This window comes from Pseudochaenichthys georgianus, unplaced genomic scaffold (assembly GCF_902827115.2).
Source record: "Pseudochaenichthys georgianus unplaced genomic scaffold, fPseGeo1.2 scaffold_984_arrow_ctg1, whole genome shotgun sequence".
NCBI classification, from domain to species: Eukaryota; Metazoa; Chordata; class Actinopteri; order Perciformes; family Channichthyidae; genus Pseudochaenichthys; species Pseudochaenichthys georgianus.
In genome coordinates, this window is record NW_027263505.1 from 720 (window position 1) to 16,125 (window position 15,406).

At 43.4% G+C, this 15,406-nt stretch overlaps 1 protein-coding gene across 1 annotated transcript; it reads right to left on the reverse strand.

Annotated features, from left to right (window-relative positions):
- Positions 1–5,247: 5,247 nt before the first annotated feature.
- Positions 5,248–14,725, reverse strand: nfxl1 (nuclear transcription factor, X-box binding-like 1; the record flags this gene model as incomplete). Its single annotated transcript, XM_034080271.1, has 13 exons — positions 14,659–14,725; positions 12,801–13,000; positions 12,529–12,714; positions 11,822–11,931; positions 11,398–11,528; positions 11,273–11,317; positions 9,450–9,583; positions 9,029–9,114; positions 8,872–8,947; positions 8,382–8,479; positions 6,022–6,136; positions 5,660–5,784; positions 5,248–5,370 (listed from the first exon to the last, which is right to left on the reverse strand). Coding segments are annotated over exons 2-13 (1,410 nt in total), but the record flags the coding sequence as incomplete, so codon positions are not given.
- Between the last annotated feature and the right edge of the window lie 681 nt (positions 14,726–15,406).

Here is a 15,406-nt window from a genome sequence, read left to right on the forward strand (position 1 = left end):
TGTAGAGTTAACATAGGTGATGGTGCGTTCACTGACCCTCTACTGTAGAGTTAATATAGGTGATGGTGCGTTCAATGACCCTCTACTGTAGAGTTAATATAGGTGATGGTGCGTTCACTGACCCTCTACTGTAGAGTTAATATAGGTGATGGTGCGTTCACTGACCCTCTACTGTAGAGTTAATATAGGTGATGGTGCGTTCACTGACCCTCTACTGTAGAGTTAACATAGGTGATGGTGCGTTCACTGACCCTCTACTGTAGAGTTAATATAGGTGATGGTGCGTTCAATGACCCTCTACTGTAGAGTTAATATAGGTGATGGTACGTTCAATGACCCTCTACTGTAGAGTTAATATAGGTGATGGTGCGTTCAATGACCCTCTACTGTAGAGTTAATATAGGTGATGGTGCGTTCACTGACCCTCTACTGTAGAGTTAATATAGGTGATGGTGCGTTCACTGACCCTCTACTGTAGAGTTAATATAGGTGATGGTGCGTTCACTGACCCTCTACTGCAGAGTTAATATAGGTGATGGTGCGTTCACTGACCCTCTACTGTAGAGTTAATATAGGTGACGGTGCGTTCACTGACCCTCTACTGTAGAGTTAATATAGGTGATGGTGCGTTCACTGACCCTCTACTGCAGAGTTAATATAGGTGATGGTGCGTTCACTGACCCTCTACTGTAGAGTTAATATAGGTGATGGTGCGTTCACTGACCCTCTACTGTAGAGTTAATATAGGTGATGGTGCGTTCACTGACCCTCTACTGTAGAGTTAATATAGGTGATGGTGCGTTCACTGACCCTCTACTGTAGAGTTAATATAGGTGATGGTGCGTTCACTGACCCTCTACCGTAGAGTTAATATAGGTGATGGTGCGTTCACTGACCCTCTACTGTAGAGTTAATATAGGTGATGGTGCGTTCACTGACCCTCTACTGCAGAGTTAATATAGGTGATGGTGCGTTCACTGACCCTCTACTGTAGAGTTAATATAGGTGACGGTGCGTTCACTGACCCTCTACTGTAGAGTTAATATAGGTGATGGTGCGTTCACTGACCCTCTACCGTAGAGTTAATATAGGTGATGGTGCGTTCAATGACCCTCTACTGTAGAGTTAATATAGGTGATGGTGCGTTCACTGACCCTCTACTGTAGAGTTAATATAGGTGACGGTGCGTTCAATGACCCTCTACTGTAGAGTTAATATAGGTGATGGTGCGTTCACTGACCCTCTACTGTAGAGTTAATATAGGTGACGGTGCGTTCAATGACCCTCTACTGTAGAGTTAATATAGGTGACGGTGCGTTCACTGACCCTCTACTGTAGAGTTAATATAGGTGATGGTGCGTTCAATGACCCTCTACTGTAGAGTTAATATAGGTGACGGTGCGTTCACTGACCCTCTACTGTAGAGTTAATATAGGTGATGGTGCGTTCACTGACCCTCTACTGTAGAGTTAATATAGGTGATGGTGCGTTCACTGACCCTCTACCGTAGAGTTAATATAGGTGATGCGTTCACTGACCCTCTACTGTAGAGTTAATATAGGTGATGGTGCGTTCAATGACCCTCTACTGTAGAGTTAATATAGGTGATGGTGCGTTCAATGACCCTCTACTGTAGAGTTAATATAGGTGATGGTGCGTTCAATGACCCTCTACTGTAGAGTTAATATAGGTGATGCGTTCACTGACCCTCTACCGTAGAGTTAATATAGGTGATGGTGCGTTCACTGACCCTCTACTGTAGAGTTAATATAGGTGATGCGTTCACTGACCCTCTACTGTAGAGTTAATATAGGTGATGGTGCGTTCACTGACCCTCTACTGTAGAGTTAATATAGGTGATGGTGCGTTCACTGACCCTCTACTGTAGAGTTAATATAGGTGATGGTGCGTTCACTGACCCTCTACTGTAGAGTTAATATAGGTGATGGTGCGTTCACTGACCCTCTACTGTAGAGTTAATATAGGTGATGGTGCGTTCACTGACCCTCTACCGTAGAGTTAATATAGGTGATGGTGCGTTCACTGACCCTCTACTGTAGAGTTAATATAGGTGATGGTGCGTTCACTGACCCTCTACTGTAGAGTTAATATAGGTGATGGTGCGTTCACTGACCCTCTACCGTAGAGTTAATATAGGTGATGGTGCGTTCACTGACCCTCTACTGTAGAGTTAATATAGGTGACGGTGCGTTCAATGACCCTCTACTGTAGAGTTAATATAGGTGACGGTGCGTTCACTGACCCTCTACTGTAGAGTTAATATAGGTGATGGTGCGTTCAATGACCCTCTACTGTAGAGTTAATATAGGTGACGGTGCGTTCACTGACCCTCTACTGTAGAGTTAATATAGGTGATGGTGCGTTCACTGACCCTCTACTGTAGAGTTAATATAGGTGATGGTGCGTTCACTGACCCTCTACCGTAGAGTTAATATAGGTGATGCGTTCACTGACCCTCTACTGTAGAGTTAATATAGGTGATGGTGCGTTCAATGACCCTCTACTGTAGAGTTAATATAGGTGATGGTGCGTTCAATGACCCTCTACTGTAGAGTTAATATAGGTGATGGTGCGTTCAATGACCCTCTACTGTAGAGTTAATATAGGTGATGCGTTCACTGACCCTCTACCGTAGAGTTAATATAGGTGATGGTGCGTTCACTGACCCTCTACTGTAGAGTTAATATAGGTGATGGTGCGTTCAATGACCCTCTACTGTAGAGTTAATATAGGTGACGGTGCGTTCACTGACCCTCTACCGTAGAGTTAATATAGGTGATGGTGCGTTCACTGACCCTCTACTGTAGAGTTAATATAGGTGATGGCGTTCACTGACCCTCTACTGTAGAGTTAATATAGGTGATGGTGCGTTCACTGACCCTCTACTGTAGAGTTAATATAGGTGATGGTGCGTTCAATGACCCTCTACTGTAGAGTTAATATAGGTGATGGTGCGTTCACTGACCCTCTACCGTAGAGTTAATATAGGTGATGGTGCGTTCACTGACCCTCTACCGTAGAGTTAATATAGGTGACGGTGCGTTCACTGACCCTCTACCGTAGAGTTAATATAGGTGACGGTGCGTTCACTGACCCTCTACCGTAGAGTTAATATAGGTGATGGTGCGTTCACTGACCCTCTACTGTAGAGTTAATATAGGTGATGGTGCGTTCACTGACCCTCTACCGTAGAGTTAATATAGGTGACGGTGCGTTCACTGACCCTCTACCGTAGAGTTAATATAGGTGATGGTGCGTTCACTGACCCTCTACTGTAGAGTTAATATAGGTGATGGTGCGTTCACTGACCCTCTACTGTAGAGTTAATATAGGTGATGGTGCGTTCACTGACCCTCTACTGTAGAGTTAATATAGGTGATGGTGCGTTCACTGACCCTCTACTGTAGAGTTAATATAGGTGATGGTGCGTTCAATGACCCTCTACTGTAGAGTTAATATAGGTGATGGTGCGTTCACTGACCCTCTACTGTAGAGTTAATATAGGTGATGGTGCGTTCACTGACCCTCTACTGTAGAGTTAATATAGGTGATGGTGCGTTCAATGACCCTCTACTGTAGAGTTAATATAGGTGATGGTGCGTTCACTGACCCTCTACTGTAGAGTTAATATAGGTGATGGTGCGTTCACTGACCCTCTACTGTAGAGTTAATATAGGTGATGGTGCGTTCAATGACCCTCTACTGTAGAGTTAATATAGGTGATGGTGCGTTCACTGACCCTCTACTGTAGAGTTAATATAGGTGATGGTGCGTTCACTGACCCTCTACTGTAGAGTTAATATAGGTGATGGTGCGTTCACTGACCCTCTACTGTAGAGTTAATATAGGTGATGGTGCGTTCACTGACCCTCTACTGTAGAGTTAATATAGGTGATGGTGCGTTCACTGACCCTCTACTGTAGAGTTAATATAGGTGATGGTGCGTTCACTGACCCTCTACTGCAGAGTTAATATAGGTGATGGTGCGTTCACTGACCCTCTACTAGAGTAATAGGTGGGGTGCGTTCACTGACCCTCTACTGTAGAGTTAATATAGGTGATGGTGCGTTCACTGACCCTCTACTGTAGAGTTAATATAGGTGATGGTGCGTTCACTGACCCTCTACTGTAGAGTTAATATAGGTGATGGTGCGTTCACTGACCCTCTACTGTAGAGTTAATATAGGTGATGGTGCGTTCACTGACCCTCTACCGTAGAGTTAATATAGGTGATGGTGCGTTCACTGACCCTCTACCGTAGAGTTAATATAGGTGATGGTGCGTTCACTGACCCTCTACCGTAGAGTTAATATAGGTGATGGTGCGTTCACTGACCCTCTACTGTAGAGTTAATATAGGTGATGGTGCGTTCACTGACCCTCTACCGTAGAGTTAATATAGGTGATGGTGCGTTCACTGACCCTCTACTGTAGAGTTAATATAGGTGACGGTGCGTTCAATGACCCTCTACTGTAGAGTTAATATAGGTGATGGTGCGTTCACTGACCCTCTACTGTAGAGTTAATATAGGTGATGGTGCGTTCACTGACCCTCTACTGTAGAGTTAATATAGGTGATGCGTTCACTGACCCTCTACTGTAGAGTTAATATAGGTGACGGTGCGTTCAATGACCCTCTACTGCAGAGTTAATATAGGTGACGGTGCGTTCACTGACCCTCTACTGTAGAGTTAATATAGGTGACGGTGCGTTCACTGACCCTCTACCGTAGAGTTAATATAGGTGACGGTGCGTTCAATGACCCTCTACTGTAGAGTTAATATAGGTGATGGTGCGTTCACTGACCCTCTACTGTAGAGTTAATATAGGTGACGGTGCGTTCACTGACCCTCTACCGTAGAGTTAATATAGGTGATGGTGCGTTCACTGACCCTCTACTGTAGAGTTAATATAGGTGATGGTGCGTTCAATGACCCTCTACTGTAGAGTTAATATAGGTGACGGTGCGTTCACTGACCCTCTACCGTAGAGTTAATATAGGTGATGGTGCGTTCACTGACCCTCTACTGTAGAGTTAATATAGGTGATGCGTTCAATGACCCTCTACTGTAGAGTTAATATAGGTGATGGTGCGTTCACTGACCCTCTACTGTAGAGTTAATATAGGTGATGCGTTCACTGACCCTCTACCGTAGAGTTAATATAGGTGATGGTGCGTTCACTGACCCTCTACCGTAGAGTTAATATAGGTGATGCGTTCACTGACCTTTCTTCTGCACTGGTGCCTCTGGCAGCTCCTGGTTTTCGGACACTTCGAGTCACACAGGAAGTCTCTGTGACACGGCATCAACTTCCTGTATTTTCCACACCTGCACTCCTTCTCCACTTCCTGACACACACACACACACACACACACACACACACACACACACACACACACACACACACACACACACACACACACACACACACACACACACACACACACACACACACACACACACACACACACACACACACACACACACACACACACACACACACACACACACACACACACACACACACACAGGTCAGAGTGTGTTCAGCGTGTTCAGAATGTGTGTGTGTGTGTGTGTGTGTGTGTGTGTGTGTGTGTGTGTGTGTGTGTGTGTGTGTGTGTGTGTGTGTGTGTGTACCTGTCTGCAGGTCTCACAGCCCCCCCGATGGCACCTCATAGAGCAGGTGTGTTTCCCGCAGGAGAGACGGCGGTCACATGTGTCGCCGCACGGCAACACTTCCTCTGTACAGGGGAGAGTGGACTCTACACACACACACACACACACACACACACAGATTATTTGATTTATTTAGAGAAAGAACATCGCTATATTTTAAAGAATTCGGATGTAAAATCTTCAGATAAAGTCATTATATTGTGAGTGAGTGAGTGTGTGTGTATGTATGTATGTATGTGTGTGTGAATGTGAGTGAGTGAGTGAGTGAGTGAGTGAGTGAGTGAGTGAGTGAGTGAGTGAGTGTGTGTGTGTGTGTGTCTCACTGCTCTTTCCACAGGGACAGGACCTGCTGACGGAGCGAGGACAAGGAGGACATCTTCCAGTGTGACACAGAACCTCACAGGTGTGATTCCCGCAGGAGAGGGCGGAGCCACACGCCTGTGGGAGGGGCATAGGAAGCACGTTCAGGAGAGACACCACATCGTGTCCCTAAAGAGCAGAGCCTGAACGCACCGTACCTCCGGATGCTAAGCGCTAACAGCTAACGTCAACAACCTCTCCTAAAGATTCACATTTTAAAAGTGTGTGTGTCCAACATGGTTTACTTTGACACACACACATTCCTTCATCCAACAAGACGACCTTAGTTACCGTACACCAGGGGTCTTCAACTAAAATTCAACGAGGTCCAGTTAGAGAAAATGTCCCCATGCAAAGCTCCGGAACTTCAAAATGTCTAAGTTGCTTTATGAATTAGTGTGATATTGAAGTAGCTGCAGCTTTATCAACGTCTGCATGTAATCAACAACTGACTGCCAATCAAGTAAAGAAAGTACAATTCATAAACAACAATATTTATTGTCTATTAACATTAAATACTGTGGATGTGTGTAATATTCCTCTCGGGCTGCATTTACAAATAAAATAGAGAAAATAAATAAAATAGCTTTTGAAAATGTGTGCATCTTAAAAGTGCTTAATTTTAGATAAATAAATAAAGTGTAGCAGCAGCTTGAGTTTCCCTTTCTCTTTGTAACCGTTTCACATCATGACTCAACAGTTTCAGACGATTATAGAAGAATATCAGTCTTTACATCATAACGACTGAACAGTTTAAAGTTTCTCTTTCTGTCCCTCTTACATTGCAGTCCCTCTCTCACTTTGTTCTGTTCAGTGTGAGAATTGAGCTCGAGCTTGTCCTGCCAGGAGTTTAGATCTGGGCCGAAATGGAGTCAGGGCCGTTCTCACACACATGCAGGTGCTCATTGGTTACAGGGATGCAACACAGGGAAAAAAGAGAGAACTATTCGAAGCAGAAAGAACCAGCGTAATATACCATCTGACAAAGGCCTGCGCTATAACGCTTCAATTAACTGGCTGTTCTATAATATACTCAGATCAATAGGAGACAGAGGTGTTAAGTTAAAAATCAAGGGTTTTTATTATTATTTACAACATCCTCCGAGGGTCGTACAAATTATTGAACTCAACCTCTGCTTAAAAAAACTAAAATCACAGCCCATTCATTTGGCCTTTCTTGCATGCTGTGCAAAGAAAAAGCAACCAATCCAGATATCTCACCATGACTCACGCATACACGTGCACGGTGTGGCATGACCACCAACACAGAAAGATATGGACACAAGATGTGTGCAAATGCATTTAGTTTCCTATCCATGTGAACATGATTTAAGTGGGGGAGACCTAACCTCCTCTAGGGGGGTCCGGGGGCATGCTCGCCCGGGAAGATTTTTTTTTTTTTAAATATTGAAGTTAAAAGCATCAATCTGGTGCACTTTGAGAGCAACATGAGGAGATCTATGGAAACATCTCAAATGAAACAGAACTGTAAGCATATTTTCCTTTTTGGATATTTTACAAATCACACCCCTTTTAAACTCTATTCTTGTTGTTTTTAACAACTTTTTTGTTGCTGTCATATAGTATTTTATACCTGTTTTTCATTTGGTCTCATTAATAACTATAATGATCATATCAAGGTGTGCCTTAACCTCACTGAGCTGAGGTTATCTGAGCATCTCAGGAGAGAGCTCTCTTCCACCTGGTTGTAGAAAAGCTCTTTAAATTCGTTAGCATAGCTAGCTAACCAGATGCTAACAACAACAGATCGCCACTGTGCTTACATCTAAAGACACAGCCACGCAAACACTGCGGCATGTGTACGGCTCCTTATGGGTATTGCAATATTTGAAGGGCTGGAGCGGCGTTCCGGTGCTCAGCACTCCTTTCAGACGAGACATACCACGTGAAGACACCTTACGCTCTTGTTGTGTTCATGAACCTGTCCTTGGCCAGGAAAAACAGGTACTCGCTTGTTTAATTATTTTTGCGGTCTAGATTTCTTCTTCTTTTTTTAAGTGAGAAGTTGTCCGTCTGTCGGACTGACTCCCTCCCCCCCCCCCCCCCCACCCCCAAAACGAAAACTCTTCGGTTCTCCACGAATTACACCAAGTCAACCAAATCAGCGTTAAAAAAGCGGGAGGCGCCGAAAAATCCCCTTTTAATGTATTGATTATAGCTCCGGGTCCGTATAGGTCGGCGTCTGGGTCCGGATCCGGACCGCGGTTGCCGACCCCTGCCGTACAGTTTCTTTTTCAGAGTTTTGCTAATAATGATATATTTAATAATACACAACAATGAGTGTGTTGTTGTTGTTGTTTACCTGCTTGCAGTTCCACGTTGGGCTGGCACACGGTCTCTCTGCTTCCTCTCTGCCACACACACACCTCTGAACACTGACCCGGGGGCAGGGGGAGCACTCTGACACACACACACACACACACACAAACACACACACACACACACACACACACACACACACACACACACACACACACACACACACACACACACACACACACACACACACACACACACACACACACACACACACACACACACACACACACACACACACACACACACACACACACACACACACACACACACACACACACACACACACACACACACACACACACACACACACACACACACACACACACACACACACACACACACACACACACACAGATTACAGATACATGATTGCTAACTGAGAATATTAACAAGTGTTAATATTATGTGTGTGTGTGTGTGTGTGTGTGTGTGTGTGTGTGTGTGTGTGTGTGTGTGTGTGTGTGTGTGTTTACCTGTGTGGCAGGTGTGTGTGCAGGTGTGTTGTCTGCAGGGCAGCAGCTTGTTGCATTGCTTCTGACACGACCACGCCTGCAGACACACACACACGAAAAACATATTTATATTTCATTATGTTTTTTATGTTTTTTAATATATGCGTAAAGGTCGTACCTTGTTGCTACAGCGACGGGGGAGGGGCTTAGCTTTGCCGCACAAACAGGAAACAGAAACCATCTTCGGACACGGAGGACAGGGACCTGAAAACACACACACACACACACACACACACACACACACACACACACACACACACACACACACACACACACACACACACACACACACACACACACACACACACACACACACACACACACACACACACACACACACACACACACACACACACACACACACACACACACACAAGTTACATCTACACCTTGTATGAAATATAAAATTAATGCATGAGGATAAGCACTTTAAAAATCCCATGTGTGTGTGTGTGTGTGTGTGTTTCTGTGTGTGTGTGTGTGTGTGTGTGTGTGTGTGTGTGTGTGTGTGTGTGTGTGTGTGTGTGTGTGTGTGTTACCTGGGTGACAGAGCAGCAGACAGGTGTGTCCACAGGAAGGTTTGATGTCTTTCTGACACACGGAGCCGCAGGAGTGAGGAGCCAACCAGGGGTCAGGGGGCGGGTCCTGCTGTTTCCCACAGTAACACATGTACCTGAACACAACACAAACATTAATAAACCAGGGGGAGTCCTGCTGTTTCCCACAGTAACAGATGTACCTGAACACAACACACACCCTGGATTAAATGTCCCCATCACTAGTTTGACTCTGAAAAGACTCTTATTTTGAAAAACCCTGGAGTGTGGCGCCCTCTGCTGGCAGCCTGTACTTGTACAGGGTAGTAACGGGTGTTTCTGTGTACTTGTACATAGTAACAAGTGTTTCTGTGTACTTGTACAGGGTAGTAAAAGGTGTTTCAGTGTACTTGTACAGGGTAGTAACAGGTGTTTCAGTGTACTTGTACAGGGTAGTAACAGGTGTTTCTGTGTACTTGTACATAGTAACAAGTGTTTCTGTGTACTTGTACAGGGTAGTAAAAGGTGTTTCAGTGTACTTGTACAGGGTAGTAACAGGTGTTTCTGTGTACTTGTACAGGGTAGTAACAGGTGTTTCTGTGTACTTGTACAAGCTAGTAACAGGTGTGTCTGTGTACTTGTACAGGGTAGTAACAGGTGTTTCTGTGTACTTGTACAGGGTAGTAACAGGTGTTTCTGTGTACTTGTACAGAGTAGTAACAGGCGTTTCTGTGTACTTGTACAGGGTAGTAACAGGTGTTTCTGTGTACTTGTACAGGGTAGTAACAGGTGTGTCTGTGTACTTGTACAGGGTAGTAACAGGTGTTTCTGTGTACTTGTACAGGGTAGTAACAGGTGTTTCTGTGTACTTGTACAGGGTAGTAACAGGTGTTTCTGTGTACTAGTACAGAGTAGTAAAAGGTGTTTCTGTGTACTTGTACAGGGTAGTAACAGGTGTTTCTGTGTACTTGTACAGGGTAGTAACAGGTGTTTCTGTGTACTAGTACAGAGTAGTAAAAGGTGTTTCTGTGTACTTGTACAGGGTAGTAACAGGTGTTTCTGTGTACTTGTACAGAGTAGTAACAGGTGTTTCTGTGTACTAGTACAGAGTAGTAAAAGGTGTTTCTGTGTACTTGTACAGGGTAGTAACAGGTGTTTCTGTGTACTTGTACAGAGTAGTAAAAGGTGTTTCTGTGTACTTGTACAGGGTAGTAACAGGTGTTTCTGTGTACTAGTACAGAGTAGTAAAAGGTGTTTCTGTGTACTTGTACAGGGTAGTAACAGGTGTTTCTGTGTACTTGTACAGAGTAGTAAAAGGTGTTTCTGTGTACTTGTACAGGGTAGTAACAGGTGTTTCTGTGTACTTGTACAGGGTAGTAACAGGCGTTTCTGTGTACTTGTACAGGGGAGTAACAGGTGTTTCTGTGTACTTGTACAGGGTAGTAACAGGTGTGTCTGTGTACTTGTACAGGGTAGTAACAGGTGTTTCTGTGTACTTGTACAGGGTAGTAACAGGTGTTTCTGTGTACTTGTACAGGGTAGTAACAGGTGTTTCTGTGTACTAGTACAGAGTAGTAAAAGGTGTTTCTGTGTACTTGTACAGGGTAGTAACAGGTGTTTCTGTGTACTTGTACAGAGTAGTAAAAGGTGTTTCTGTGTACTTGTACAGGGTAGTAACAGGTGTTTCTGTGTACTTGTACAGGGTAGTAACAGGTGTTTCTGTGTACTTGTACAGGGTAGTAACAGGTGTGTCTGTGTACTTGTACAGGGTAGTAACAGGTGTGTCTGTGTACTTGTACAGGGTAGTAACAGGTGTGTCTGTGTACCTGTTGGGCGTCTCGCTCGGCTGATACTCGGCTCGACACTTCGGGCTGCGGAGAGGAAATGAGTATTTACTAAAGTATATATTATGGGATGTATGTTTGTTTGAAGGTGCGCTCGTTTTGCTCACCAGGGCCAGGGGTGCTGCTTCTGCCCGAAGTCTTCGTCGGTGACGGAGGAGACGAGGAAGACGGAGTCTCTCGCCCACTTCTGGATGCACGGCAGGTGGAAGAGAGAGAAACAGCTGCTGCAGCTCCACACCTGCACACACACACACACACACACACACACACACAGAGGTAATTATGAATAAAGATTAGCATTAGCATGAGTGTGTGTGTGAGAGAGAGAGAGAGAGAGAGAGAGAGAGAGAGAGAGAGAGAGAGAGAGAGAGAGAGAGTGTGTGTGTGTGTGTGTGTGTGTGTGTGTGTGTGTGTGTGTGTGTGTGTGCGTGCGCGTGTGCGTGCGCGTGTGTGCGCGCGTGTGTGTGTGCGTGTGTGTGTGTGTGTGTGTGTGTGTGTGCGCGTGCGTGTGAGTGTGTGTGTGTGTCTCACAGCTTGCACCCTCTTCACGGAGGCGATGCAGATCAGACAGGTCAGAGCTCCGGACTGAAACAGCTCGTTCACGTAGTGGCCGGTCCGCAGCAGAGCCGACGCGTCGCCTCCTAAAGACAGGAGCTACATTTCAATCCATACGTTTTTAAAAAGCGATACATAATGTAGGTATTAAAATAAAAATACGTACAACAAATATATTTATATAAAATCATTTCATTAATCTTCCAATTAAATGACTTTATATAAACATGTTTTTTTTATTTAGGGTTAAAATAAATAACTAAAATGTATCATTAAGGTATTTAAATACGTGGAAATACTTTTTTTTAAATAAAGACACATTTCAAGTAATTATTAGGAAACGCTAGTAGTACAAGTATGACTAAAAGTACATCGTAAATATGAAATATATATATATTAATTTAAAGTAGATATTTGAATAAATAAAAAAATACTTGTAGTATTAAAATAACGGGAAGTAAAAAATATATAATGAATGAATAGTAATTTAAATAAAGAGAAGTCATTATATTTAAATATTTAAAAAATAAGACATGGATAAATGACAAGTTATCGATTTTTTAATTATTAAATAAAAGTTTAAAAATAATAATAAATAAATAAAAATGTGTGTGGTGTAAAAAATAGCTTCTTCAGGGTATGACGTAACTGCTGCACTCGGGACCTCCAGGTGTGCGCCTCACCTGTCTGGTCGGTGTAGGTGGTGAAGGTCGAGGCCAGGATCTTCCCTCTCTTGCCATCTTTATTATCCACCTCCACACCTTCATCATCATCTTCATCCTCAGAGGAGGAACTGAGCTCCACCAATCGCTGAGCAGCAGCCTGGTTGGCCTTCTTGATCTCCTCGAACTTTGATTGGACCGTCGCACCTGTCAATCAAACACAGGGAGCGTGTGTCAGCCAATAGGAACGCTTCTTTTATTTTATTTCAAATGTGTTTTAATAGTTTTCTCACTTTGTGGAGGTTCAGGTGTCGCAGCGGTCTTCATCTTCCCTCCTCCTCCTCCTCTTCCTCCTCCTGCTCCTCCACCTCCTCCCGACCCCGGCCTCTCCCTCTCTTTTTCGGGGGGGCGGGGCCTATCTCCCTCCTGACCTCGGCCACGCCCCCTTCCCTGCTGTCGCCATGCAGGCTCCATGGCAACCGCCTCCCAAACTCTACGGGTGAGGAGACACAGACAGGAAGTAGGGATTAATGATTATGACAGGTTAGTAGATTTCTGAAAGAAACAACAATAAAGAGGTGAAGTCAATCAGGCCACATTTAAAAAGTGATATTTTTGTTGTATTTATATAATTTTCACTTTATTACTAAGTTTACTAGCATTTGTTGTGTCTTATTTTATGCTGTTATATATGTGAAATGTGGCATTTTATTTGTTTAACAAGTGCTAAGATATCAAGTTCTGTCTCATCATCACTTATTCTACTTTCAGGCACAATTTATATTTCATTTAATATTCCCTACACTCCCGTCAGGTGGTCAAGAGCAGGACGCGTTGTCTCGTGTGAACTAGTAGATTTCTGAATGAAGTCTGGTTTCCCAAAGCGGAGGAAGGTCCTTTAGTTCGTAGCTATCTGTCAGTCATTGAAGCACAGCAGCTACACTTCAGGAGGATGTGTTCTGTTGTAGTCAGAGCAGCAGAGCAACGGCAAATAAGCATGTTATGAATGGAGTCTGGTGGGCATGAAGGAGATACGGAAGTGTGTTAAAAAGAAAGCAAGCCAGATGCTTTTGGACTGAAGTCTGAACCAGAAAGCAGCTGCCTGACACTGAGGTTCGCTGACTGGAGGCGATGACATGTTTCTATCTGGGAGAAGATACTTCAGAAACATTGAACTCAATTCTGCGGACAGAGATGAAATCAGCAGTTCTTATTAATGCAGTCCGGCGTGGTTTCACCGGTTAGCTTTCTTTAGCACGGACCAGGCAACGAGCAGGGATCCGGCTGGAGGAGAACACAGCAGACATGTGTTGTACCCGGGAGGAGGGCTGTTGCTGCGCACTGACGTGAGCAGACCGTAGCTGACCTGGAGCTCGCTGTCGGGTCAGGAGGCGCTACTATAGCACAACATGCAGATTTATGAATGGGGTTTGCAGGTAAACATGTTTGTTATTGGAGCAGATCACTAAATCATCAGCTTTGTGTTTGAAATGTGCCTCTCTCTTCACAAGCCTGGAAATATACAATTACTGCTGATTGACGCAAAACAGACGGCACAGAGTTATTTGATATTGGTGTGTGTGCGTGTGTGTGGAACTAGCACAAACTGTACTTCCACTTTGTAAAGGTGGAGAACAGGAAGATAGCATTAAGTAGAAACATGTTTCTTTCGGCTCGGTGTAATCCCACAGCAGCCTGTAGATGATCGGGTTGCACCCTGCTGTGTGTTCATATATGGACTCTGAGCCACACACTGTATATACAGATCTGTGCATGGACAGCATGATTTTAACCCTTTAACACACGCTTTAAAATGTCACTTTGAGGCTTTAATGCTGATGTAGCAGCTCATAGCAACACACAGTAACACACAGCCGTATTATGCGCGTGATAATTTAACACACGATCTTCACTTTTAACCCTTTTTCAGGCAGAAATAAGCGATATCTGCAGAGCTAGCTGTTAGCCGGTTAGCTCCTGTAAGCTAACTGTCATTACATTAGCAGTACAAAAGAGGCGTAAACAGACGTCACATCCGGTCAGTAACACTTATTAGAATACAAAACATCACCTCAGTTGGTGTTAGTATAAGTTTCATAATGAAGTTCATACAGAAAAGTAATTTTAAAAGCTTTTATGTGTGAAACAAACCTCAGTAGTGTGAAGCTGCAGCAGTGGAGTCTGTTGCCTGGTTGTCATGCGCAGACCCGCCGCGGTGCATGCCGGTAATTGTAGTCTTTGATACGAATGCGTCTGAAGGTGGCTGATTTGGGTTTTGAGGGGATTAGAACTACAACTCCCAGAAAGCATTGGAGAGGCGCAGCAGTGCGACGTGTCAACGACAACAGCTGGACGTTTCATTCAAATTCTGGACTGAAAATAGAATATTATTTATTTGTACTCACATTTTTTATTTTTTAAATTCACAGTAAAATATTTATCACAAACTATAAAAATTAAGAAAAAAGCGTTGTATTTTACAGCTCATTAATTAAATGCAGTAAATGTTATATTTGTATTTAAAAATAATTGTGGTGATAAAATATATACAATGAAATAAATATATAAATACAATTAAATTAAAGTTTTAAAAATAGTTATTAAAGGTATTAAAATAAAAAAACGTTAAATTAGAAAAACTCCTAGTATATATACACATTTAAAAAAATAGATGGATAAATTGCAAGCAGTTATTTAAATTAGAAATACTTAATGAATTAAACATAGTAAATTAATAAAAGTAGTTTTTCATAGCTTTAATTTTGCAGCTAAAAATGTAGCTATTCTTATTTCTTTGATGCTAACTTGTGATTCCTCCCGTACCTTATTATTTTATCTAATAATAAACAATGCATTTTGTTTTTTTGATGATTTGGAATAAAAGAAGCCTTTTTGCGTT